At 29.3% G+C, this 26,340-nt stretch overlaps 1 protein-coding gene across 1 annotated transcript in view; it reads right to left on the reverse strand.

Moving 5' to 3' along the window:
• The window catches only part of LOC107457018 (lachesin), a 221,079-nt gene that overhangs the window by 12,112 nt on the left and 182,627 nt on the right, over positions 1-26,340 (reverse strand). Inside the window, exons 5-6 of the mRNA XM_016075047.3 lie at positions 25,005-25,133; positions 17,163-17,450 (exon numbers count right to left, since the gene is read on the reverse strand). Coding sequence (XP_015930533.1) covers positions 17,163-17,450; positions 25,005-25,133 — 417 coding nt within the window. The remainder of the gene's footprint in view (positions 1-17,162; positions 17,451-25,004; positions 25,134-26,340) is intronic.

The raw sequence follows: 26,340 nt of genomic DNA on the forward strand, positions 1-26,340 counted from the left end.
ACAAGTTCTGATATTTAAGCACTAAAAATCGCCGCAAGAACTGAGCAAGTCCTGATAATTTTCTACTTATGGAGTGCACATAATAAATCTTATTTTAAGCAAATGCACTTCAAATTAATGAAATTTTGATCAAAATTGATTCGTTTGGAAATGAACAATAAAATTAAAATTTTCGTCCCTTTCATGTAACAAAGTATTTTTTGTTCATTCCTTAAACTACCACTAGGGAGCCATGTCTAGCATTTCTAATTATGTCACGAATTTTTAAACTCATTAAATCCGAATAATTGAAAGACTAGTATTTCCCAAATAATTAATGAAATTATTCACTAAAGAAAACTGGAGGAAGGGATAAAATTGAATCTTTCTCTCCCATAATGAAAATAAGTATGCAAAGCAGTTATGAGCCTTTACTCGAAAAATTACTGTTTGAATAAGAGAAATTTATTCCTTAATTTGATAATTATGTGAACAAAATATTATAATTCATTAAAATAGGTTTTTCAAACTAAGTAAAATACCTTAATGAAAAGAGCATAATTTATTCATTAAGAAAAAATAAAACTTCATTTTTAAATTTTAACATGCATTCAAAAGAGAGTAAAATAATGCATTCAAATTTAAACAGAATATATTAACGATATTCAGAGAAAAATTTAGCATTTTTTACTTATTTTTTAAATTTTTCAAAATTTACATGGTAGTATTAAAAACATTTGTCCTACTTATGGACCTATAAGAGCTAGTCCTTTTTACAGATCAAATGAGATTTCAGATCTATTCATTCAGAGGTTACCGCTCAAGATTCTGTAAATGATATCATTACTTTGTTGGTTGCATTTCTTTCCTCTTTTATAGATCATTGCTGCACAAATCCCAACCAATAATTAAGTATTTTGTTCTTGCTCAGCTTGAATCATGTTGAGAGGGAGGAATGCGCATTGACTTTTAGTTAGATTGTTATAAATACTAATAATCGTAAAATTTTTCAATTATAGTCATTAGGATAGTCTCTATATACACAGTCTATTATTTAACATTACCATAAGTTAATAGGATAATAATCTCTCACACTTAATAAAAGACTGTTGCTCATATTTTTTTAACCTTATTTTCCTTCCAATTAAATAGATCATCATTGCGCAAGTTTCAACCTGAAATTAAATTCCTATGCCTACTTGTGCAATGTTAAATTATAATTGAAGGAACAGAAAGATGTTAACCGAAAGAGGAAAATGAACGATCTCACTAACGATCCATAAATGTTTCCGAGTATTTGAATCTTATTTCGGATGTTCCTAAAGTACCATTTTTGCCAAACATTACTAATTATTTGTCGTACTTACAAATAGAAACATAATCTTCCATTTAGTGAAGGGACACAGCAAGAGAAGTAATTGTAAGTCATTCTCCTTTGTATTCAAGCACAAAGACGTACTTACGAACATAAATGATAATTAAAATTATAAAAATATATAACTTAAGATTTATTTTTTAAAAAGTTGTAGTTATATCCAAAAAAATTTAAAGTAGTGAAAAAGTTCAGAGAGATCCGTGTTGAATTAAAGAAAAATATTTTATAACAATAAATTAGTAGAGGCACTTTAAATCATGTGTATTGGTTTTATGGCCTTTTATACATGCTCTCTAATGTGTCACCCATAATTTAATTTCGGTCACTGTTACCAATTACTTTGATCAGTCCATGTTTTTTCCACACTTTAAATAATCTTTTATAATTCTTTCAAAGTCAGCCTAAGCAAGTTCCTTTTAACTGTATTCAGAAATGCTAAACAACTTAATCCATTGCACTACATTAAACATTAAAAACGTCTATCTAAATATCCTGCAAATTTGCAGCAACCTAAAAAAGATGCTAAATTTACATTGTCGCAAATATTAACTATATTCAAATTGATTACTCGCTACCATGTGTAATTTTGAAGGGAAACATTGTTAAATATCAAACATTAAGGTTACAGAAACATTTAATCATATTATGGATCAACGTACATTATTACGCAGCATTTTTTTTTTTTGTTGAACATTAAAAATATTTTTTTCCCGAGATTTTCATTGAGGACTCATTTTAATGCTACTTATCCCATCATACACTAAAAAATTAACTAAATTATTCAACAAAAAAAGGAACAAATTATTTCTGATATATTTAATTTGCAATTAACTTATTAAATATGATACATTTATCCCACCCAATAGGTAAAAATCAGGGTGGGCGCAGCCTTAAACTGAAACCAAGCATAAGAATGTTTCTTTTGAGAAACTTCTGAAACAGAATGTCATTTTTTTCATTTAACGCCATTAAAATTTCAACGAATAGAAAGCTGAAATTCATCAATTAAATATAGACTGTAAGAAAGAGAAGAGGTTATAAAAAAAGAGGTTTTCGAAATCGAAAAAAATTGCGTAAAAATAGCTCCGAAGTTAGATAAAGTGTCTTATTTATCAATTATAGTGAAATTTGAAAATTTCATTGAATGCTCAAAATTTAACACTTAGTACTAAGTACTCATTATTAACATGTTAAAAACATTATTAACTCATTATTGAGATTCTTGTTTAAACAAAAAGTAACTCCAAATGAGTACACGATGTGTCATTTTTGATATTATACAATTTGCTCGAAAATGAGTAGATGATGTTTTGATCGCGTCTCTTTTCTCAATGAGTATTCAAAGTAGATTATATTTTTTTAAAATATATTTTGACATATTTTGCTCAATTTTGAGAAACAATTTTTCCAGTATACCCATTAAGATGCGACGCCACTTCTTACGTTTTTAAATACCTTATGAAAATATTAGGTCTGTTTAGGGTAGCTGAAACTGCGTATGATATTATGATGTTAGTATTTTATGGATCAAAATATCCATATTATCATTGGACGACATTTCTTCGAGATTGCCCAGTAGTATACTTTTTTGATATCCCATCGTTCACTAAAAAGTAGACTGAACCCTTCATTAGAAAAAAATAAACAAGTTACTCATTTTATAATTAAGTTGAGATTAAATACGATACATTAGCCCCCCCCCCATCGCTAAAGGTGTTAATTAGGGTGAGCGCATCATTAAACTAAAAGTGCACCGTAAACGTGTTTCTTGTTAACGAACTTCTAAAAGATAGTTTAATTTTCTTCCAAGCACGCAATCGAAATTTCGTCGAATCGAAAGTTGAAACCCATCCATTAAGAGTAACAGTCATCGAAATACGACGCCATTTCAGGAACGCTTATCAAACTTCTTCTGTTTTCAAATACCTAATGAAAATAATAGGCTTGTTTCAGAGCTTTGTAATTCTTTTAGGAGCTTCGGTAACAGTGCTTTGGAGGGGAAAAGTAACCTTATTCGATGGACTTAACAATGAATTTGGCGAGAATCAAGCTCGATAATCTCTGGAACTCCACCGTTTTTCTTTGAACAAGTTGTTCATCGTTTCCTAGGAACTTCGACGAGTGCCCTCTAATTGTGTTTTATAGCGAAAATAAAAGCCAGATCCACTCGAAGAGTTTTATAGTCTTGTGAAATTCGAAGTACAACTCTATGTGAGCTATAAAAACTTAGTAAAGTTAATGCGATTGTTTTGTTTGTTTTTCCCCCGTATAAATTCTTATAAAATGGCACATTTATTACGAGATTTGTTTAAGATATTGTAAAATTCTTTTATATATATTTATATTGAAGTATTTTTTCCTTCTTTCTCGCGCAAAATAAAGTTCAATACATTTGACATTAGTGATAAAAATGACACGCCTCTTAGTTTATTATATCTTGAAGTGCATACTCATTCTTATCTTTATTTATGTGAAAATCATGGCCAACAAGCAAAACATAATATAACAATTCATAAAGAACTGTGTAAGTCGCTGTTTATTTTCTTTGATTTGTCTTGGAATGTTTGCTAATTTATGTAAGTTTTAAATACTACAGCAATAACTAGTAATTAAGCCATATAACTAGACGTATATGATACGGAAAAATAACAGATAAAGGCACAATAATATTTTGTACTCCAGCCCATCAAATAATAACCGTGCGGTATCCGTCTCTACATTACAGACCTCGACAACAGTCACAAGTTCGCTAAATACATGCAGAGATGAAATACCTAGCTAGTCCTTGCCCGAGAGTACATTAAGATCTAAAATTACAATATGTAAATAGATATAATGGTATGGGGTAAGAAAATAGGTATGAAACTATGGAACAAAGCCCTCTTACGTCCTCATCCTGCCACTTCCCGTATTAAAATCGTAAATCCGTAACAACTAATTCTTATTTGTTATTCACAGCCAGACGTTATGTCTGGATCCAGCTTTGGCTGAAAAGAACCATATTTTACGCAAAACCTTAACAATTCCCGAAATCCAAGATCGGGAAACAGGATCTAAATCCGTAACGAAAATAAAAAATAAAACCTTTAACAATTTAAAATCTAAAAGAATTTTAAACATTATGGCTGCAATACTTAAACAAAAGATCAATCATCAAAATTAACAAAGCAAGCACAGGTACAAAGTATGAAGCTTGAAATCACAAACAAGAATTCTACTATACATATAAATTAGTTCCAAATTTTAGCATAATACATACAAAAAAATATCAACCAATAAATGCTCATTAAGTTCTAAATAAATGCCCAAAGAACACAAAAAAAAATCAGAGAAAAAAACTTTTTATACCAATTTATTTGAGTACAACGATTAAATCATTAGTATTGTCAAGGCAAAAGGTCTGCATTATTTAAATTCAATTAAAATTTGTCATAAATTATTTTCATGGCGATCTCGATTATCTGAAAATATTGCAACATTGTCTATGTAAGCTCTACAAAATTTACTAAACTCATGTAGTGGTTTATTCATTGCGCATTGAAATGTACCGAAAGCATTTTTAATTTTTAACCACATTGCCTTTAACATATATTGGGTAAGATGTTCTTAGAATGATGTAAAATCCTTCTTTCGCCAGTTTTACAATGTTCTTAAATATTTACTTTTTATTTTAGGTCAATAAAAATTATATTGAATTCTATTTAGTCTTTCGGAAGAAAGAATGATTTTTGGATGGTGATTCATGTGCTGATTCTAACATTTTCACACTTCTATATAAAGGAAAACAAGTTATGTTACACTTGTACTAGAGATCTTATTATGAAATAATAAGCCGTCACTTAAACAAAAATACTCTTTGATTAATTTTATCTGTTATCATATTTCTCTTAAATTTAGGCACTCATGTTGCTCGACAAATATTTGTTTTAGTGTCCAACATATTTTGATTCAAAGACATTAATTAATGCTAATTGTGTCATTAAATCTCCCCTCCCCTGTTTCTTCAGCCCTCATTACCCCTCATTTTTCTCTCAAGTGTATCGTCTTTCAAAAACAAATCGTCTTTAAATCTAAACATTCCACTCCCTTTTTTTAATTCATTACTAAGTCACTTCTTCTTTACACTGTTTTGTTTATATTTTCAGTCAAAAATTCTAAAATGTGATGCGGATCCAGGCAGCGAATTGCCAAACCATACCATAGATTGGAAAGGATTGGCGAAAATTTCAATTGGCGTTAACCCTTTCGCTACCACCGGGACATATATGTTCCGCAGGCAGTTTCAAATAACCCTATGGGCTAAATATGCTTTGTGTTATTATGAATGCATGTCCCACTGGTATTCCTTGATATTACTAACAATTCAGTAATTTTTTCCCTTTTTTAGAATTTTATCGATATTTGTATTGTAACTGATATATTTAATTACTTAGTTCATTTTTTTCTCAGAAAAAAAAATTGGTAGTGAAAGGGTTAAAGAAGCGTTCTCGCCAAACAGCTGTGCGCTTATGTTTTTGTTTTGTTTTCGGTGCATTGGTCTCTCAATTGAGACATGACAGCAACTAAAAATCTAACTAGCCTTAACAAATGGTTTTTACTTGGATCTCAAGTCAAAGAAATGGATACCTTTGCTAATGACGCGATTTTACAATGACTGAAATTAATTGTGTTTTACCCGATGCTTGCCCAAATTTGTCAGAAATATATATATATATATATATATACAGGGTGGTCCCGAATTCATGGTACAAACTTTAATGGTAGGTACAGGACATTGTAACAATGATTTATTGTATAGGAATGTATAGTCGCAAGTGACGCGGTGAGGCGTAAACAGGGGAAATAAAAGGAAAGAGAAATGGAGTGATCGGTTGGTATCATTGCCGGTAGAGGGCAGTAGATGTCTAGCCGCCGTTGAAAATGATGCATCGCAGTAGGGAAAAGCGCCATTCACAATTGTGCTGCCGTAGACGATGGGTGACTTTACGTATGCAGAAAAAGCAGACATGCATTACATGTACGGCCGTGCAAATGGTAACGGCAGAGCTGCGTTACGAATGTATCGCGCGGAGTATCCTGATCGACGAATGCCGGATCATAGAATTTTTCAACGGTTACATCGTCAACTTTGTGAAACAGGTGCGTTCGACGTCAACAGACATGACGCTGGTCGATTAAGAGCTGTACGCACTCCAAGGCTGGAAGAAAGCATCTTGAACATTGTGGCTGATAGACCCGAGTCAAGCACAAGAACTGTTGCGCGTGACGTAGGTGTGAGTCATCAGACTGTATGCAGAGTGTTAAACGAAAATCGCTTACACCCCTTCCATTTTCAGAAAGTACAAGCATTGAATCCGGCAGATTATCCTCTCCGCGTGAACTTCTGCCTGTGGGTGATGCAGCAATGTGCGTTGCAGCCGGATTTCGTAGGTGATGTGCTATTTACAGATGAAGCGACATTTTCACGCGAGGGTGTCTTTAATGCGCACAATTCCCATGTGTGGGCAACCGATAATCCACATGCAACGCGTCCACATGCGTTTCAACAACGTTTCTGTATTAATGTGTGGGCTGGTATTGTGAACGACTTTTTGATTGGCCCATACTTACTACCCACGCGACTCAGTGGCGGAAGCTATCTTATTTTTCTGAAAGAAGTGTTACCACAACTGCTGCATGATGTTCCGATCGCCATTCGTAACCGCATGTGGTTTCAGCACGATGGGGCGCCAGCACACTTCAGCATTGATGTACGGAATTACCTGAATGCCACGTTTGGTGCTCGATGGATTGGGCGTGGTGGACCAATCCCTTGGCCACCCCGATCTCCCGATTTATCGAGCCTCGATTACTTTTTATGGGGACATCTAAAGCATCTTGTTTATGAGACTCCAGTTGACTCAGATGAGGATCTCGTCGCTCGCATATCTGTAGCTGCTGCAGGTGTGCGTGAAATACCAGGCATCTTTGAACGTGTACGCCAATCGCTCCACCGACGCTGTCAAGCATGTATCGCTTCTGGTGGACGCAATTTTGAACACTTACTGTAAACATGACACTTGTCAACAACGCTTTCAATAAAATCTTTGTTTTTCCTTTCGGCCGTTATTTCTCCTGTTTACGCCTCACCGCGTCACTTGCGACTATACATTCCTATACAATAAATCATTGTTACAATGTCCTGTACCTACCATTAAAGTTTGTACCATGAATTCGGGACCACCCTGTATATATATATATATATATATATATACATTATTAATAACTTGAATTTGAGTTTCTCTGAAATTTCATGGCAATTTTATATTCCGGTTCATAGCAGTAGCTCATCAATGTGACTTATTTATGGAGATTCGAGGAACGTGAAAAACTTTTCAGTGAGATTAATGTCTCGAGCATGTTTTAAAGGTCACCAGTGATGATTTGGTGATCTTTAATTTAAATCGGATAATCTATCTTTCAATCCGAAAGAAATAGCCTCTTTCATATAATGGATAAAGGAAGAGTTCTTAAGATGACATACTTACTTCTCGGCAATTCCACAATGGAATGTTGGTGACTCATGTTTATTTCCTACTTTTATGATTGTATAACCCAATGGACGCATTGAGTCGCATGTCAGGAAATTTATTAACATAAAAACTGTAAACTGAGCTACAAGTTATTAAAATGTTATGCATTTATGCTGGGAAAGTTTTTTACCTTGTAATTGAATAAATTGTTCAATTAAGAAAAAGTAAACGCAGTTGAATGCTTTTTCTAAATTTTGGGAAACATTCTCATAGTTAATTTTAGTTTATATTTAAAAACAAATATTTTTTTTTTTACTTTTATGGCACCAATTTATAAATATTAAAATATCCATTAAGTTCGTTTTGGTTCATAATTTTTATTAAGGTTTCAACATTAAATAGTCAGAACTTCTAAGCTCTTAGTTCCATTTATTTTACATACATAAATTCTATTTTTTCCGTATCAAAAATTTGATTGCATGTTTCAATTATTTTTATTACATTCAAAACAACAATGTATTTTTTATAGGAAATACCTTTTTACAGCTAGAATGCTTTTGGAAAAAATTATCATATTTAATTGTAGTTTATATTAAATATAAAATCATCATTTTTTTCATTTACACATACCTGTTTTTAAACATAAATGTATTCATATCGTTTGTTTTGTTTAATCAATTTCTCTATAATTTTTCACATTTAATAGTTATAGCTATCCAAATTGTAGTCCCTTTATTTTACATTTTAAACTGGTATTTTTCTGTATCAAAAGTCTTATTGCATATTTCAGTTATTATTTAATACAATAGTGTTAATAACTTAATTAGTTTCTTGCTCACTATTCTACATTTAGTCAAATAACAATAATAACAACAAAAAAAAACAATCCTACGGTAAGAGAAGCAGATGTTTTAATTAAGATCACCAACAAAAATATAACGATTTGCTGACTTTTCTATGCTGTTTAGAAAATGTTTTTATTTAGGCCTTTAAAAATTTAGATAAGATTAGACTTTAAAAATTAAGATAGATTTTTAAGTAAAACGATTATTCATTAGAACTAAGAGTTTGTACTAAGCTAATTTAACCAACTAACGTTAACTTTTAAAGTGCAGAGGAGTGAGTTATAAAATATGAAAATACAGAATAAAGGCAAAAAAAATTAAAATTTATCGATTAATTCTAGGTTCAGAAATTTTTAAATTGAGAAGCAGAAGTGAATAAAATTTTTGGAGAAATATTGCTTTTAAAGGACAAGTTTCAAACGTTTCAATTTACTGAAATTTTTCGTTTTAAAGCTCTTCTTGAAAAACAGTTTACAACATACATTTTCCTAGTAGGAAGAAACAAAATAATATATTTTGACATTAAAAATCCACCATATACTTTAAAACAAGTAAATGTACTTGCTTTGAAGCAGAATTTTTATAGTTTGAAACTCATAATTTTTTTTTACCAACTGGTTAAAATTTTAATTATTATATGTCTCATGAAAAGGTTTTAAGCAAATCTATTTCAATATTTTAGCTTCATTTGGATATTTTTTATATATTAAAGCTGAGTTTCGCAAGTTCATTACAATGCCATTTATCAAGAATTTTCTCAAAACTCAACAGTTTTCAAAAAAACTTATAATTTCCCTTCTTTGTCTTTTAAATTTATAAAATATTAGGATAATATTTGTGCGTAAGTTATGAACTAATTTAACGCTCTTTAAATGAAATAAGAAACTTTTCCTTCGTCTTAAGTAAATTTAAATTAAAGTGTACAATTGTAATATCTTAAAATACAAATATTTTAAATACATAATTATTTTTGCGAATATTTTTATTTAATTTTTATCTATAATAACGTAACCAATCGACAGAAAGAAACACGACATGGCTTCAGCTTTAATTGAAATTGTGTGGGCAGTTTCGAAAATTTGAATCTCAATAAGTATTTCTAAAGAAATTATGGTGTAAAATAATGTTTTATCTTTAAATCAATCAGTAATCCCTACCAATGTAATTTATTATCTATAAATCTAATATTAAATTGAATAAATAATCAAACATCTTTGATTTAATCAATTTATTGACAATCCAATTTCAAGTCTTTGAATTAAACGACAAATCCAATATAAAATCAAATGCAATGAAATAAATTACGTATAAATCGAATATCGAACTTTTAATCAAATATTTAAAGTTATTATGAATTCTATGATGAATTAATATGAAAAAATTAAAAAATTCAAAGTTTAGAAAATAAAATGTTAATCATTAATTTAGGCATTAGTTTTTATCTTAGTGCCAAGTAACAGGCTAAAACAGGCTAATGAATATTAAATAGCTTTAGTTTTGAGCAGTTTAACTATTATAATATGACTTTTTTTTATTTTTGCTTCTTTTCAACTTAAATTTATGTTTGCCCACTTAAATTATATTAGTCTCCAATTTGTTTCTTGTTGCTTAATTTAATACTTAAATCGCAATTAGTATGTATGGGCACGATGCTGTAGCATTACATTATAGTGAAGTGACCAGAAGTTCCCAAATTTTCAAGACAGTTCTTAAATTGAAATAGTTTTATTCCGAAACTTTTATATTTTTTAAAGACAGAAATCTCCTCAAATGTCATCTAATTTGTCTAAAAACATTTCACCTATATTTATATGAACTAAAATATCTAAAAGAAAATCACAAATGAGCACGTTTTTTTAAACAAGATAATGTTGTCTTAAGGATATTATAGGCGAAGAATATAAGTAGGCCATGCGAAAACTAATATATGAATATTCCATACTCCAAAATGATTTCAACAAAAAATAAGCCATAAATCACGTAATTATTTATGTTACTAGTGTTACACAAATGCGAATTTTCATATAATCTTCCAAACCTGCTTGGTAATGAAATGACGCTATTGATTCTAAAAGATAAAAATAAAAACCTTGCTACACATATAAAATAGTTTATATAAATATATGAGTGCCCTCGAATCGTAAATCTTTTCAAGGACACTCTTCTGATATTACCTCAAGTCATGGTTTAGAAATCGTGGTTAGAACTATAAAGAATTATCATCAAATGGTGTCTCATTACAATAATGTCAATACATTAAATCATGCATAATTAGACAATTAATCATTAAACGAAACATTGTCATTTACCTTCGCATAACCTTACGTAACATTAGTTTACAGAAGTATTTCAATGTCCGCCTTACATATCGAAATTGTAACATGAGTGAAACTGATAGTATACCGGATAGTAATAAATATAACAGGAAAAAACGGAATAAATTTTTCTCACGCAACCAAGAGCCGATGTCAAATTGCAATCACTTAAGAAGGAAAAAACATAAAAATTCGATTAAAGGGTAGTCGTTCGTTTTCAATCCATTTGCCTCAAGTTTCATTCGGTTGGAAAAAAACGTAAACAAACAAAAAGTTAAAGCAATTACTTTTATTAGTCTTGAATCCATTAAGTAAAAAAGTGGTTCCTCTGTTTTATCGCCAGAATTTTTTTCACTTGTATTTTAAACTTTTACTGAATTGCTTTTACAATATCTGTAAATCTCTGTGCGCGCTGAAATTTATTTTGCTGTAAAAATAAGTGTGTGATGACGTCAGAAGCAAAATGGTTCTAAATGAAGGGCGGAAAGAAATTGTAAACCATTTGTTTTGTAAATTATAGCTTTTAAAATGACCCTAACTTAATTGCTGCTTATATTTACGACAGAAATGTGCTTGGATAAGAGGACTTTATAGTTTAAACAGCTAATATTAACTTTAGTGTTTGCAATTAAGCAAAATAGAGTCTTGGGATAAAATCATTAATAAACTCAGTGGATGGTAAATAATTATAAAAATTGCAATTAAAAAGTGATAAAAATTTTAGACAAACCACTAAAGGATATTAAGGTTCTTTATTGTTGGCTTATTGTATCAACTGACTTGCTTCACTTTTGCTCCTCACTCCTAAAAAGTTACTCAAATGACTGATGCTGGTTTGGTTTTTTAGATAAAGAAAACTTGGACACTATAAACAATTAAAACTATATACATCTTAAATCAACAAGTTATGAGCAAAACATATAATTGTACATTTTTAATTATTATATATTTTTATTTAATTTAATATTGGTAGAAAGAAATTAAAATTTAAAGACTACACAATTTTACCTCTTTTTAAATCATGCATATTAAAATAATCAAACTAAAGGTTTCAACGTTATTGGTTTGTGGTTTTTTAGCAAAAACAATTGAAGTGTGACATTAAAAAGAGTAAAATAAATCATTGCTTGAAAAATATTAGTTGGAATCCAGTAAAATTTAAGTTTTTGCAATTTAAAATACCGTAATTTAAATTGATGACAAACTTTACATGTTTTACAATTCAAATTTTTTTTAATACTATTAAATTAAATGATAAAAAGTAATAAATAATACTTTTCTCATTTAAAATTAGCTTTTTAAATTTGCTTCATAATTGCATGAATTACTTTTAATATTCCAGAGATTTAGCGAAACATGCAATAAAATTGAAATTATTATTTATGTGTCCAAGCTTTATTTAGGTATCTAAGCTATTGGTCACTCTTCTGATTTAACTATTGGGACTATTGATTATTTTGTAATTTCTATTATTTGGAAATCAAGAAATCAGTCGAAAAAACGTTACTAATATTCAAACAAATTGAGTTTTTGTTTTTTATTTTATTGTACAATGCATCCTGTATAAAACTTAAATTTCATCTTAGTACCAACACCTCGACTAAAGTCATGCAGGTTTTTTTTAAATTTTTTGGGTGTGGACAGTACGTTCAAAGGTTAATGCTATTTTCTTTTAAATATATACTATTTTTCAACATTTAAATGGCAATAATACTATTTACAAATGTACTATGTCTTTTTACATAACTTAGCTAAGTTATAATCATCGAGAGAAATATCAATTTGACGAAACTACTTCAATAAATATTTCAACTTTTACTCAAAATATATAGTATTCCCTTATTAATTCCACATAACATTACGGACGAAATAAATTTCTAAATGACTTCATCTGTACAATTTTTTGGAATAGAAAGACGCAGACGGATAATACCTAGTTCGATTACGAATAGACTTCCTTCCCTATCGAATTTTTGTCTTGAAAGAGGAACATCGATGGAAAGCACTTGCTCTCCCAACAATGGAATTCGATAAAGGACATAAAGGATTGGAAAAAATAGTTTGCCAGTTGGAAGGAAAATGGTTTAACTCCTCAGAGCTATGCTTTGATTTTTATGTCTGTGTTATCATAAAACAATTTTGTCTAATGAAAATAGTAAAATGGTTTAGGTTGCTTCAATGCAGTCTTTCTTATCCCGAGAGTTATAAAATTTATTTTTTTGGATTCAATGTAGGTGCATAGATTAAGCAGATCTATAAGAAATGTGCATTTTTTTTATCTAAAACTCGCATAAAGAACTAACTAATTAAAAAATATTAATATTGAGATTAAATTTATTTTAAAATTAATTTGTGTGTGTATATATATATATATATATATATATATATAAAGAGAGATCACATTATTTTTTGATGAATAAAAGAAAAGATATAAATTATCTGGAATCCATGATAAGATAAATTTGGAAGTAGTAATTTTTCACATGATATATCAAGGCCGGATTCTTAGGATCTCTTGTGTNATATATATTATGTTATTTAATAGAAAGTATGTTAAATATGAAAGAATGTGTGCTACATTATTTTCCTGTTTATGGAATAATGTATTAACACATTTGAAAATGTATAAGCTGGAAGTAAAGTAAATAATGAATGTTTTTATCCAACTGGTAATTTCGACAAAAACATTCTCCTGAAATAAGTTTTAGTGCTACACTACTTGCTTTACAAATAACATAAAATAAATAGTTAAATAAACACTTTAAAATAATTCGAAGCAAAATTTTGAATTAATTTCCGAATATATTTATTTTAACATTTTTATTTATTAAAAAGATAAAAAGATAATTATGATTATCAATAATAAATTTTTTCTGCGTTTTTTATATTTAAAAATGTATAAACTTAATTTGTAACTAGTGTTGAAGTTTTAATAGAAGTCATAAATATTCAGTATTTCAAAGAAGAAGAAAAATAATCTTTAGTTCACACATAACGATGGTTAGAAAAAAAGACATTTAAGTATAATAGAAGTTAATTTCTTACTTTTTCAGATAAAATAATTTTCATTCCCCATTAATGTTTATTAAAAATTGGGTTAAAGTTTTGGACAAAAGCTTTATAAACTTTTTTAAGTTTATGAAACAAAGGTAAGGCTAAGTGCTTACTTTAAATAGAGGATTCAAGTTTTTCTTTTAAATTAATAGATAAAAATATATTTCGTGAAAGCATTCTCAGCAGCAAAGAATTTCAATTATTTAATTATCTAAAAAATATAGATATTTTTATTTATCCATGATTAAAAAAGTGAAGTAATTCATAAAATTCAAATAATGCTTTTTTTAATAAAATGAAATCTGCGCGTTGAAATATTTATTATTTAAAAACATATTTTAACATACTTAGTATTTTTTTGAAAGTTTTAGCCAAAGTGATTATCACATTTTATTTCATTTTTTATCAACAATAATGTACGGCGGAATAAGGAAATAAAATATTTTGATAGAAAAATTCCTTCATGAATATTCATAAGGAAAAAAAGTACAATTATGAAGTTCAATTTCAAATGTTACTATGTTAAATTTGTTCTGAAGTAAAAAGTGCACTCAAATTCCAATGATACTCGTTTTGTTTATAAATTAAATAAAGCTAGACATTCCATCTAAAATTGTGTATTCAAATGTTTTGTTCAATTATGAAACAATAAAATATATTTTTATAGAATAGAAAAAACCTGAGTATTAATTTCAAACTTTTTTTCAAAAGCTTATTGAGTATATGAATAAATGAATAATAAAGAAATTTAATTCATTCCCATAATGGAATGATATATAACTTTTGCATTTTTAGTCTAATGTTTATTGACAAAATCAGTTTTTAAGAATATATTATCTTGATCTAACTGAGTATATAATGTTTTTTCTTTAATTACTAACTAATTAACTTCAATTTAAAAATCCACATTAAAATTATTTTGTCTGATAGAACATTGAAATACAATAAAATAATATGTGACAGAATTTTACAGGGTGCGAAAAATTTTTTTAATTGCCTTATTATATAATCATTTTGGAAAAAAATGCGAACTCAATAGTTTTTTTTCTTATTATGTGAGGTTATTTTATGTAAAGAAAAGACTCAATCATCTGTCGCTTTTGACTACGAATACTTGCTCGTTTCGACAATGTTTTTACTCAATGTTCTTCTCTTGTTTCGACAAAACTTGACAAATGTTCTTAAGGTGTCCGACTAGTTCGACAACTTTTTTTTAAATATTAATATAAAATTTTAACTAACTTGTTTATTTGTTTTATTTTGTGTGAAAATTGAAAAAGCTAGCGAACAAATAATTATTATTATTTTCTTTTTTAACGGCTACTTTTATTAAAAAATAAAGCATTTTTCTGCATATACGCCATGCCCTGTAAAAAATTTCTATATGGATTTCATTTAAAAGGTTATCAGCTTTGTTTTCAACAATTATCGTAAAAGCAGAAGCATATACTACTGAGTTAGGTATCAATGTATTTAAAAAAAGCAAATTTTTAAAAACTTTCTGACTTGTCTTTGCGAAAAGACATGCATAAAAATGAAATTCTACTTTTTTTTTCTCTTAGTCAGCAGGTAAAAACATTTATAGCGTATCATAAATACTCATAAAAAATTTAAGACATTTTTTTTAAAATGACATGAGATATCTTTTTTAAGGTATTGTAAAATGTGAAAAAAATCTGATTTTGTGATAAACGCATTTAAATACTTAGAATCATTAGTGTACCTACTGTTATCACCTTGCTCAAAAACTGCTGTAACTTTGTAAATAAACGGAGTGAAAAAAATGCAAAGTATTTTTAGAAAGCTAAGAGTACACGGATTCTAAATCTATAATGAACTCAATTTCAAAAATTTCCCCAAAATCACGTTTTTACAGTAGTCAGATTCTTTAATTCTTAAATTACTCATTTCGTATCTTAAAAAGAAATCTTTCTGATTTAGTGGAATTTTAAGAACTTTACAATGAATGGAAAAGGGAAAAAAAGAAAAAAGCACAGTAACAAATCGCTAAAATACTAATCGAGGAAGGAATGATGGTTCGTATTAATTGGTATAGAATTCAAAAGTTAATTTTAATTGACATTTTACACTGAACTTTTCAATAAAAAAAAGAGAACACTATTTTTCAAATCTAGATATTTGTTTTCAGTAAATATTTGTTTCGAATCTATTAACATTCAAAAAAATGTTTGAAAAATAAATAGCTTTGATATTATTTTAGTAAATAGCGACTTTGCCGTATTTTTCAAGCAGCATATTCGTTAAAATCTTTGAAGAATAAACATTTTTAAAAGTAACATTGTTTTTTTTTAAATAGCGGCTATGTTTGCCGTATTTGTACGAAAACATTTATGCGAGAAGTGGTGGTAAAGGGGATAGAGCGTTCGCCTTCCATTGAGGTGAACCGGGTTGGAATCCCAGAGAGGGCTGGTCAATACGAATTCCGCATCTGGCTTTTACCGACTACAGTGCTGACGTAAAATATCCGCAGTGGTAGGCGGATCATGGGTTAGAGTCCCCTTGCTGTCAGGCAAACCGTGGGAGATTTTTGTGGTTTCCCTCTCCGTGTAACGCAAATGCGGGATAGTTCCATCAAAAAGTTCACCCTGAATGAATTTCTTTTCAAATACTTGATCCAGGAGTTCCCTTGTCTTCGGGACTGGATTCAAAATTACAAGACGAATGAACATTGGTAGTCCTAAACTCAAAATTGGATTGGTTGTTCAATGACTGTTATAAAATGAAATAAAAAAAACATTTATGCAAACATTTCCTTTAAAATCTCTTAGACATTCACAAAAAGTATATATTTAAATTCTTGCAATATAACCTAACGGCCCCATCCGTTTTTCCTAATGAGTTTTTTACCTGTACCCTTATTTTTATATGTCCCATAATCATCCTGCAGTGCAATTGACAATTTCATATGAACTAATTTCAATTCATGAAATAGCAACTTTAAAAGTGACATTGTTTATTTAAATAGCGGCATTGTTTTCCATATTTATATAAAAACTTGATTCTGATATCTTTTTTAAACTCTCTTAGTAATACATAAAAAAGTATACATTTAAGTACTTACGATATAACCTAATGGTTCCATCTGTTGTGCCCAGTGAATTCCTGGCTGAGCACTTGTATATCCCATAATCACCCTGCCGTACACTAACAATAGTCAATTTCATATGCACTTTATAAGTATTGTCCTGTATACTGGTTATATATTTGCTATTTGAGACTATCATGACGCTATTCTCTTTGGTCCAATAGTTGATGGACATTGGATATGCTTCCGTGTTGCAATCCAACGTGGCATCTTCCCCAATCGAAGCCCCAATGAGTTGATTTGGAATTGAAATCATTGGAGGAACTGAAAAAAAGCAAAAACAAATTTGAAACAAAAAGTATTTTTACTAAAAAAGTAAAGAATTTTATTAAAGGCACTTTTTAATATGAAAAGAATTAGAATTTAAGAAAACACATTAAAAAATGATAAATTGCTGATTCCTATTTTGTGTTTTTGGCCGGGTAGTTTGAACTTATCATTCGACAGTCTCGATCACAACCCTCTCAATTAGGCCAAAAAACTGTCAGTTGACGAGCATGGCAAGAATGTTAGACTAGTTAGCCGTGATTAGAATGTTACGCTAGTTACCCGTGATTAAACAATTGACAGGCGTGATTAGATCGGAAGTCTCAAGACTGATGAATCAATATCGTTAAATTGCAATCATCACTCAGATGGTATAGTAAATAGTGCATAAGTTTTACATCACTTGTGGTGAAATTCGATTCACTTTGGGCTATGGAGGATCGGGCACACATATTTGTTCACGTTAACTTATGTAATGTCTTACACGAACTCTGAATCTTAAAATTTCATTACACGAGTTCTGAATCGTAAAATCTCTTAATCAGATAGGGGCGCTTTGTGGGACCAGGTGATTCTACAACAATCTGCTTTTCCAATTTGAAATATGGTAACGAAGTGTTCACATACTAATATTATTTACAATTCACATCTGGTTGACCAGTACCATTAGTGTAACTTAAGTGTTGCATAAATGATCCAACCAAATAAATACCCATTTGTAACTTCTGAAATTTTAGTTATCTATTTCATTCCACAGAATATGAGAAAACTCATTTTACTCCATTCTAACTTATTAACAAAAACTTTTAAAGTAATAATTTCATTACTTTCATAAATCCAAGTGGTTTTGAAATATTAAAATATTCAATAAAAATTTTAAAAATTCTATCTCCAATTTGTTGATGAAATGCAGTTCTGCTAAAAGACTTGCCATAAAACAATTTCAGTGCATAAACACGATATTTTCATGTATGTTCTATGCAAAGCTATTTAATCAGCAAATTAGCCATTAAATAAAAGAGAATTGTAATTTACAACATGCTAAACTTCAATAAAACAAAGAGCCGAAATCATTTACGGTAATGATGGCTGTTTCCTAAATTTCAAGCAAAAATATCATTTATATTAAAACGTAAAAATTTCTTCAATTTTTAATAGGTGATTTAGTTTATATTTATTAGCAAAACAATACATAAGTCAATTTTGAATCTATAATACTAATCTTTCAGTTTTGCTCACCATCACATATCAATTGAGGGGTGGAACGAACGAAAGAGGGGTTGGAATTATTCTGCATTACAAATTAGCCTCCATTAAGGAAGAAGGCAACAGATGGCTCCGGAAAACAAAATTTCTTGCCCAATATCCGCCAAAATTAATTGTTGAGACGCTGGTGAAGGAACAACGCTGATCATGTGAAACGACTTCGCTTTCTCGAACAAAAGTAAAACTTATTCTAATTTATGAAGCACACGATTAGACTTGCGTGAAAGAGAACAGCTCGGTTTGGAATCGATCCAGCGGAAATTGTCCTTTTTTTATAAATTGCTTTTTATTTCTAATCAAACCGAGTTTACGTGAATTTCTAACTCGGTTATTTTAATCATTCTATATAGTGTACTAAAAATTGTTTGTGTAACTCAAAGAAGGCTATTTTGGATGTTTTTGACGCTTGACATTCATCAAAGATTCAGGTGTTTACATTCGAATCAGAACTAAACCAGAGACTAATGAACTATACTCATTTAAATGTTAGGAATATGAGCACAAAATTTTCCCTGCTGTGGCTCTGTTTTATTTTATAATACATATCGGAATTAGCATTTTATTTTAAGGCAAGAATATATTAGCATAAGCACTAGACGTAAAAAATACATTTATATGGTGTTCAAGCGTCTGATAGGGGATTCAAATTTTGATCAAACATTGAAATCACATGACTAGAGAAGAGAGGGACTCCAAAAGTAAAACACTGTTCTTTCGTGATCCTAGGTAGTTTAATGCATTAGGCACAAAAGTTCTGACTATGGGAAATTAATTTAAAATTTCATAAATCTATCACTAAAAATAAATTACCAAGCATTCAAATTTTATAATAAAAATAGGTATAATTAGGAAAAATTTGAATTTTTTTTTTCTATTCGCTTTTTTTGAACACAATCTTTAAAAAAATATTTTTTCCTGCTTTAACTATAGAAAATTTTCAGAAGTAAATCATCTTCAATACCTGACAGAAGCTAATTCAAGAATTTAATAAAGTAGTTGAAAACGACCTCTCAATTTCTCGACCCCGATATTGGAGCTTTGACGGGAAGTAGTCAAAATCCCTTATCACTTCCACTCATTTTCAAATCCTTTGCATTGAGTGTGATTGTAATTAAATCGCTTAAATATCTTTAGTTGTCTGATAGTTCTGAAATTGAAAATGGGTGGTCTTCTTGCGCATTTAGTAATCTTTAGGTAATAATGAGCTGTCGGATGATTAGGACATTCTTTGTTTTCGCATCAAATCCGTCTCTTCAAACAGAAAAAGTTAATACCAATCGTGTGCCAAAGCCAAATAACGATGAGAGATTCGATGGAATAAATCATTTTGTCGAGTGTGGACTCTAGATGCAAATTATATAAAAAAAATTACTCTATTGTATCGCATTAAATGCAAAATTAATTTACATAAAAGGGGCTTACATTTTTCCCTGATAAAATATCAATTTGAAGAAAAAAATAATTAATGAAGAGCAAACTAGTAAGTTTCTTTATTTTTCTTAATTTCTTTTTCATTAAATTTCCTTAAAACGAGAAAATGCTCGAATTCTTAATGTTATAAAAAATTCGGTGTTTTTCAATCCGCTGTTGAAGAATGGAAGGGGTTGAGAGAAAAATGCGTGTATATGTTTACCTACCATTCGATACCAAAGCTCCGTTTTGATAGCAAGATATAAAACTAAAACTGAATATTTTTTTAATGCAAAATATTTCATTCTGTTTCGAATGTACATACTAGATGCAATAATTCTAAAGAAATTCAAACAATTATTTCCCTTTGACATAACGGTGCCTACTGGGATAAATAGAACAAAAATTTCATTGGTCCTGATAGTCACTTGGGAACTTCTTTTTACACTAAAAGCTCATAATCCAAATATTGCCTGAATTATAGAATAATCTTTAAAAAGTCATAATTTTCAACAGTGGCATTTTCTTTATTGATAATGGAACTGTAGAAAGAAAATAATAACGAAATAAAGTATTTATATTGAAAAAAAATTTCAATACCCATATGCAATTCCAACGCAATAGCTCAAAAATAATTATTTGTTTATTTTATTTAATTTACTTGATTGTTTTGAGCTGTTTTTTTTAATTAAAATATAATTTTATTTTATTTGGGAAATTGTCTTATATATCTGTAAATTTTTATCAACCTAAACAAACTCACAATTGGTAAATTTTAAAGTAAAATATATATTAATCAAATGTAGTTTCATCAGAAAAGCCATAATTAATAGAATAGTTATATAAAGTAACGTACTTAAACCACTTGTTTTTAAAAATAGAAAGACTTTTGAATAAAGTTAAATTTACCAATTCATAATTACTATGCAATGTTTTGAATAAAAATACAAATAAGTCACAATCGTTAATATTAAACAACATCTTTATTTTTCCATTGTTTAGAAAAGTATACAAATTCAAATTTAGAGTCATTGTTAGATTTAATGAAACATTTAGTAATTAGAAAATTCCGTTGCAACATTAACTCAATATTAATGAAATACTTACATTTTTAATTTGCTGCTGTAAGCGAACAATCAATTTTTCACTTACCCTAAATATACATCATTTTCTCTTAGCATTACAAAAGACCTGTTACATAACTGGCATCTCACGACTTATCCAAACAATTTTGTCTCAAATTGCTTGAATAAAAGATTCGAGAACGCTTTATTAATATGCTTAATATTCGCATTTCAAACCAATCAATTACACATGAACTTCCAATTAGGTGGTCAAATATTTGCATCAGAAACTCTTCCCATCCCTTAATTAAAATTCCAGTTAATTCCCCTTGTTAGAAAATCGATCACAGCAGGAAGGTTTCAGGAGTTATCCTGATTAAAAGCGAGACCTACAATGCAACTTCCTACCATGGCCTTCACATTCAAATCAAGATTGAAGCAGTCTTGTCTCCAATCCCTTTAGTATCATGAATTAAAGCAGAACGAGTCATTGAATATATATAATCCCTTATGAAAGCTAAGACACGCGCGTAATATGCTTTAACAGAGAGTTTCGCAAAGAGCGGTTGGTTGATGGTTGCGAAAGATTAATGAAAAGTGTTTAGAATGCAAGGATATGACAATCAAATTTTCAAGATAGTTGAATGACCTTAAATTTTATATAAACTACTCTACTCTGTTCATTATGTATTCTAAATCTGATTATTCAAAGAAATAGAATATTTGAGAGTCAGTGTGTAGTACAAATCCTATACTAAAATTTCATTAAATATAAGCATTGTTTTAATTTAAACGAAGATATAGCTTATTCGCTTTATGGCAAAGTTTATTAATACATATTATGTAACAAGATTCAGTTAAGTTGCAATAAACAAGAGCGATGATAAAAACAAGGGTATCACATTGAATGTTTGTTAATGGTGATTCAGCAAGTTCTATTATTACGGGAAATAAGAGCATTTTGGATTCCTTTTGTTTTCATTATTTTTTATACCTTTTAAATAAATAACTTCAACTCAAAGGTTCTTTAACATCACTGTAATATTGATCCGCATATCACGGTTTGAGATTTCTAGATCTTCTGTTATACTGTTTTTTTAATTAAATAATTTTAGGTTAAATAATTAACTATTATTTAATTAGGAAAACAATTTTATTTCCATGATGATTCCTTTTTTTTAAAGAAAAAAAGGAAGAAGAATACTTTTATCAAGTTTAACTATTTCGTAAATTTTTCTGTCTGCTTGATTGACAGCACTGTTTTCTTGCCTCATTTGAATTTTCCTTTCCTTTTGATAACAACTGAAACCCGAATTCTTTTCCCACTAGTCTTGTTTGAACCTTTTTTGTAGGATTCTTCATTCCTAGGGATTTCTGTTTCTTTCCGGTACCCGAATTTTCTGGAATGCTCCAGAGCATTTTTGAGCTTACGGGGTTTGGGTTATCAACACACGACGCAAACGGAGCTGAGCCCCTAAACGTTCGAATGTTTATGTTTCCCTGATAAATAAGGTGATATCCAAAGCAAGTAAATAGGTTTAACTGATAATATAAACCGGTTTTCTTATATTCTGATAAAAAGGTGTTTATGAGCATGCTTTACGCGATGGCCTTATAATCAGTAAAACTTAGCTAATTCGTCCATTTTGGGAAATCTTCCATACTTTTTTTGGCTTAACTTCAAAGCGCCTATACTGAACACAGAAGAAATTCGATACCAACCACTATTTTTCTTCTCCAATCAGATTGTCGCCAAACTTTTGTTCCCTGAGCCACCGCTTGTGATTTTTTTTTAACCGTAATGGTATGTATTCACTGTACTTGGGAATTTCACCCCTTCCTTCTGGCTCCCGTGAAAATGATGGAGTGAGGTTTCGCCCTCTATTTCTCGCTCCCGTCGTAATTCCGAGCTGGATGGTTCAGTAGTAACGTGTTAATAAGAATAAAACTAATTTATTTCTTTTACCCGGAAAACATTTAATTTCTCATTTTACTCACCAGATGGCAGTGCCAGGTTATTTTTAAGGTAATTGTAGATTGCTAGTTTATTTCGAACTTGATATCAGCACAAGATGTTTTGATGTCTAAAAAAAATCAGCACTTCTATGACCGTTTTCTTGAAAAAGGGTTAATAGTTTTCACAATGAGTGTCCTAGATAAAATTTATGAAGGATATCTATTAATGTGTGTTTTTCCCCATGCCCCAATGAGAATTTTACGACTTTGTTTTATGTCTTAAAAGCACATAATCTTGGGTATGTATGAATTCAATGTTACTTGTGTGTATTCAGCTATCGAAATGAGTAAAATTGCAAGTCCTTAATCTTTGCTTATTTTACTAGAACAATGTATTGTCTTTAGTGAACATTTTTTTAAAAAAAAGCTTTGCTATCCTCCTTTTACTTAATTCAAGTTAAATTGTTGTTTGGTTTCGGTTCAGCAACGAAAATCAAGAACCATTCAACTTTCGTTCATATTTCCAGAAGTTGAGATTCAAATTTATATGAGATTACTTACATGGTTTCACCATTAGTTTGTTTTATTCTAGGTCACTTGAAATATCAAATATCAAAGGGACACCAAGTGTTAGAAAAATTTGGCTTTTAGTTTCATTTGAAAATTTCTAGTTCGAAAACAGACCGCCCTTCAATATATAAGGTATAATATTGTATGTAATGTAATAAAAAATATGTTTGGTAATAGATTATAGGTTTACGAACAAAAAGATCATCCTTTACAGTGTGCTTAATAATGAAAACTTAAAATGCACATTATACCAAGCAAAGCGTGCGATACGTTATATCAATCAGAGTAATTTTTATTTCCTTAAAAGAGTTTCAAAAGGGATTGCGATGAATAAAATGTAAACCCACGAAACTATGTTTCTTAAATAACTTCAAATTTTAGTCAAAATTGAAGAAGTCTGGTCATGAATCCTTTTAGTGTCCTAAATTATACTCTTTAGTACAAAAGTCCAATTGGGTCACATCTAATTGATTTTCTGAACAAAATGCAAACTTTCTTTGAGGAGTATCAAATCTTACTGATTTTTGAACAGTCTCTAAATTACAAGGACTAATTAATTTCTTTTTAGTTGCTAGATTATGACATTTAAAATTAAATTAAACTGCATGTCATTAAATTTTGGTCATACTATAAATCTACTGCTCTTATTTATTCTGAATTATTTAAAATGATCAAGTATCGACTAAAACAAATGCAGTTTTTAATATATTAAATATGTAATAAAATTAATTATCGAAATTTATGCGAAGTTTTTCAAAAATAACTTCGGGATTATTTGGTTTGCAGTAAATTTTAGACGAAAAATAACCAATAAACTGAATTAATCCATACAGTTAAATAATGACAAAGGATGTTCATGATACCCTTCTGCTAATTGAATATGTAGTTGCAAACGCAAAATCGAAGGTTGCGTGTGCTTTTTTTCCAAATGAAATAAAAAAAAAATGAAGGGAAAAAGTACAAGGTATTGTATTAAAAGTACTCACTCATGTTTACATTAGTAATAATCCAATTTGAAATAAACCAGACAAACTTTTGAAAGGAAAAACTGCCTAAATGATTACTTTATCTGCATTTTCGATCTGTTGCTCCACTCTTTAAAAAATACTACCTTAAAGATGTAACCCATAAATAACAACGATTAATAAATCATTAAAAATGTTATTTTTGTGCGTTCACTTTCTAAAGATTGTGTTATTTGCAGAAAATATTTTTGTTCCTGCGATGTAAAGCAAAATCAGAGTTACAAAAATTTTAATCATTTAAAAACAATAAACCAACTTACAATGTACATGTAAAACTGCTTTTCTTACAGCTGTTGGCGGTATTCCATTATTTGCTATACATAAATACGTCCCCATATTTAGTCGACTGACTTTAACAATTGGCATGTCAGATCCTTCATAAAGGATATCTAAAATATAAGGAAACATAATTAAGTATATAAGTAATACATACATACNTATATATATAGGATTTGATTGTCTGTTTGCGAGCGCAATCCCTAGTGTAAGACACTTCGCTACGCAACACGAAGTTTAAAAAGATTCAGAATTAAAAATTCTGAAAATCTACCAGTGTACTTCAGGATAAAACACGTGTGTGAAGATTAATTCCTTTAATATTCCTTTATAATTTTATAAGTCTGCATTTCACCAAGAAAAAATCATTTGTGATTTTGTGATGAAATGATTGTTTTCTGTTTCATGAAAAATAAAAATAAAAATTTTGAGAGTATAATTAATTTCATCTTCAAAAGTGAAGTGAAATATTTAATAAAAATAACGAAATACTACTCAAAGATTGCATATTCATGGAAAAATAAAATTTAGATTCTGAAAAAGTTATAAGTTTGAGATTTAAAAAAATATATGGAAATTCTAAATTTTATTACCCATAGAGGGAGGGATAAATTCGAAAATTCTTTCTGTGGAAAAACAAAAGAAGAACATCAATATTTTCATATTGAAATTCATGAACATGTTTCTTATCATCGCTTGGTAGACATGTCTAGATTGTGTTGACTTGTTTGATAAGAATACGAATTGCTTGGATTTGATTGTCTGTTTTGCTTACTTATTTTAAGAATGAATTCTATGGCTTGGCTTTTCCAGGTGCAAAAAAAAATTACATTTTGAAAACATTCCAAATTTTGAATTAAAATTCATTGACATTGAACAAGTAAAACGAGTTTTTATTTTAACAAGATGTATTTTTGTTACCATTTTCCAGTTATGATAAAATAAAAATTCTATCTTCATTTTTTGAATGAATATGCATTTTTAATATGAAAAACTAACAAAAACAAAAGTAAAATTTATAGTTTTTCCATCTTATTTGCCCCTTTTACTTTAAAGCAAACAGAAAAAAAAATAAACAGTACCCCTACATTTTCCAGTTTTTAAATATAGGTTCAGCACACACACACAACAACATTTAACATAGCCTGTGAAATGAGAAATTTCAAATAAATAAACCAAAATAGGCAATTTTCATAATCACCAGTCTCACTGGTGATTTCCAGTCAGTCATGATGCAACACGTCGTTTTTGCCTAAAACATTCAAATTCTGATTTACGTATTTTTTTAATGTAGTACTTACACTTATTTAAAAACGATTA

The sequence above is a fragment of the Parasteatoda tepidariorum genome, chromosome 3 (assembly GCF_043381705.1).
Source record: "Parasteatoda tepidariorum isolate YZ-2023 chromosome 3, CAS_Ptep_4.0, whole genome shotgun sequence".
NCBI lineage: Eukaryota > Metazoa > Arthropoda > Arachnida > Araneae > Theridiidae > Parasteatoda > Parasteatoda tepidariorum.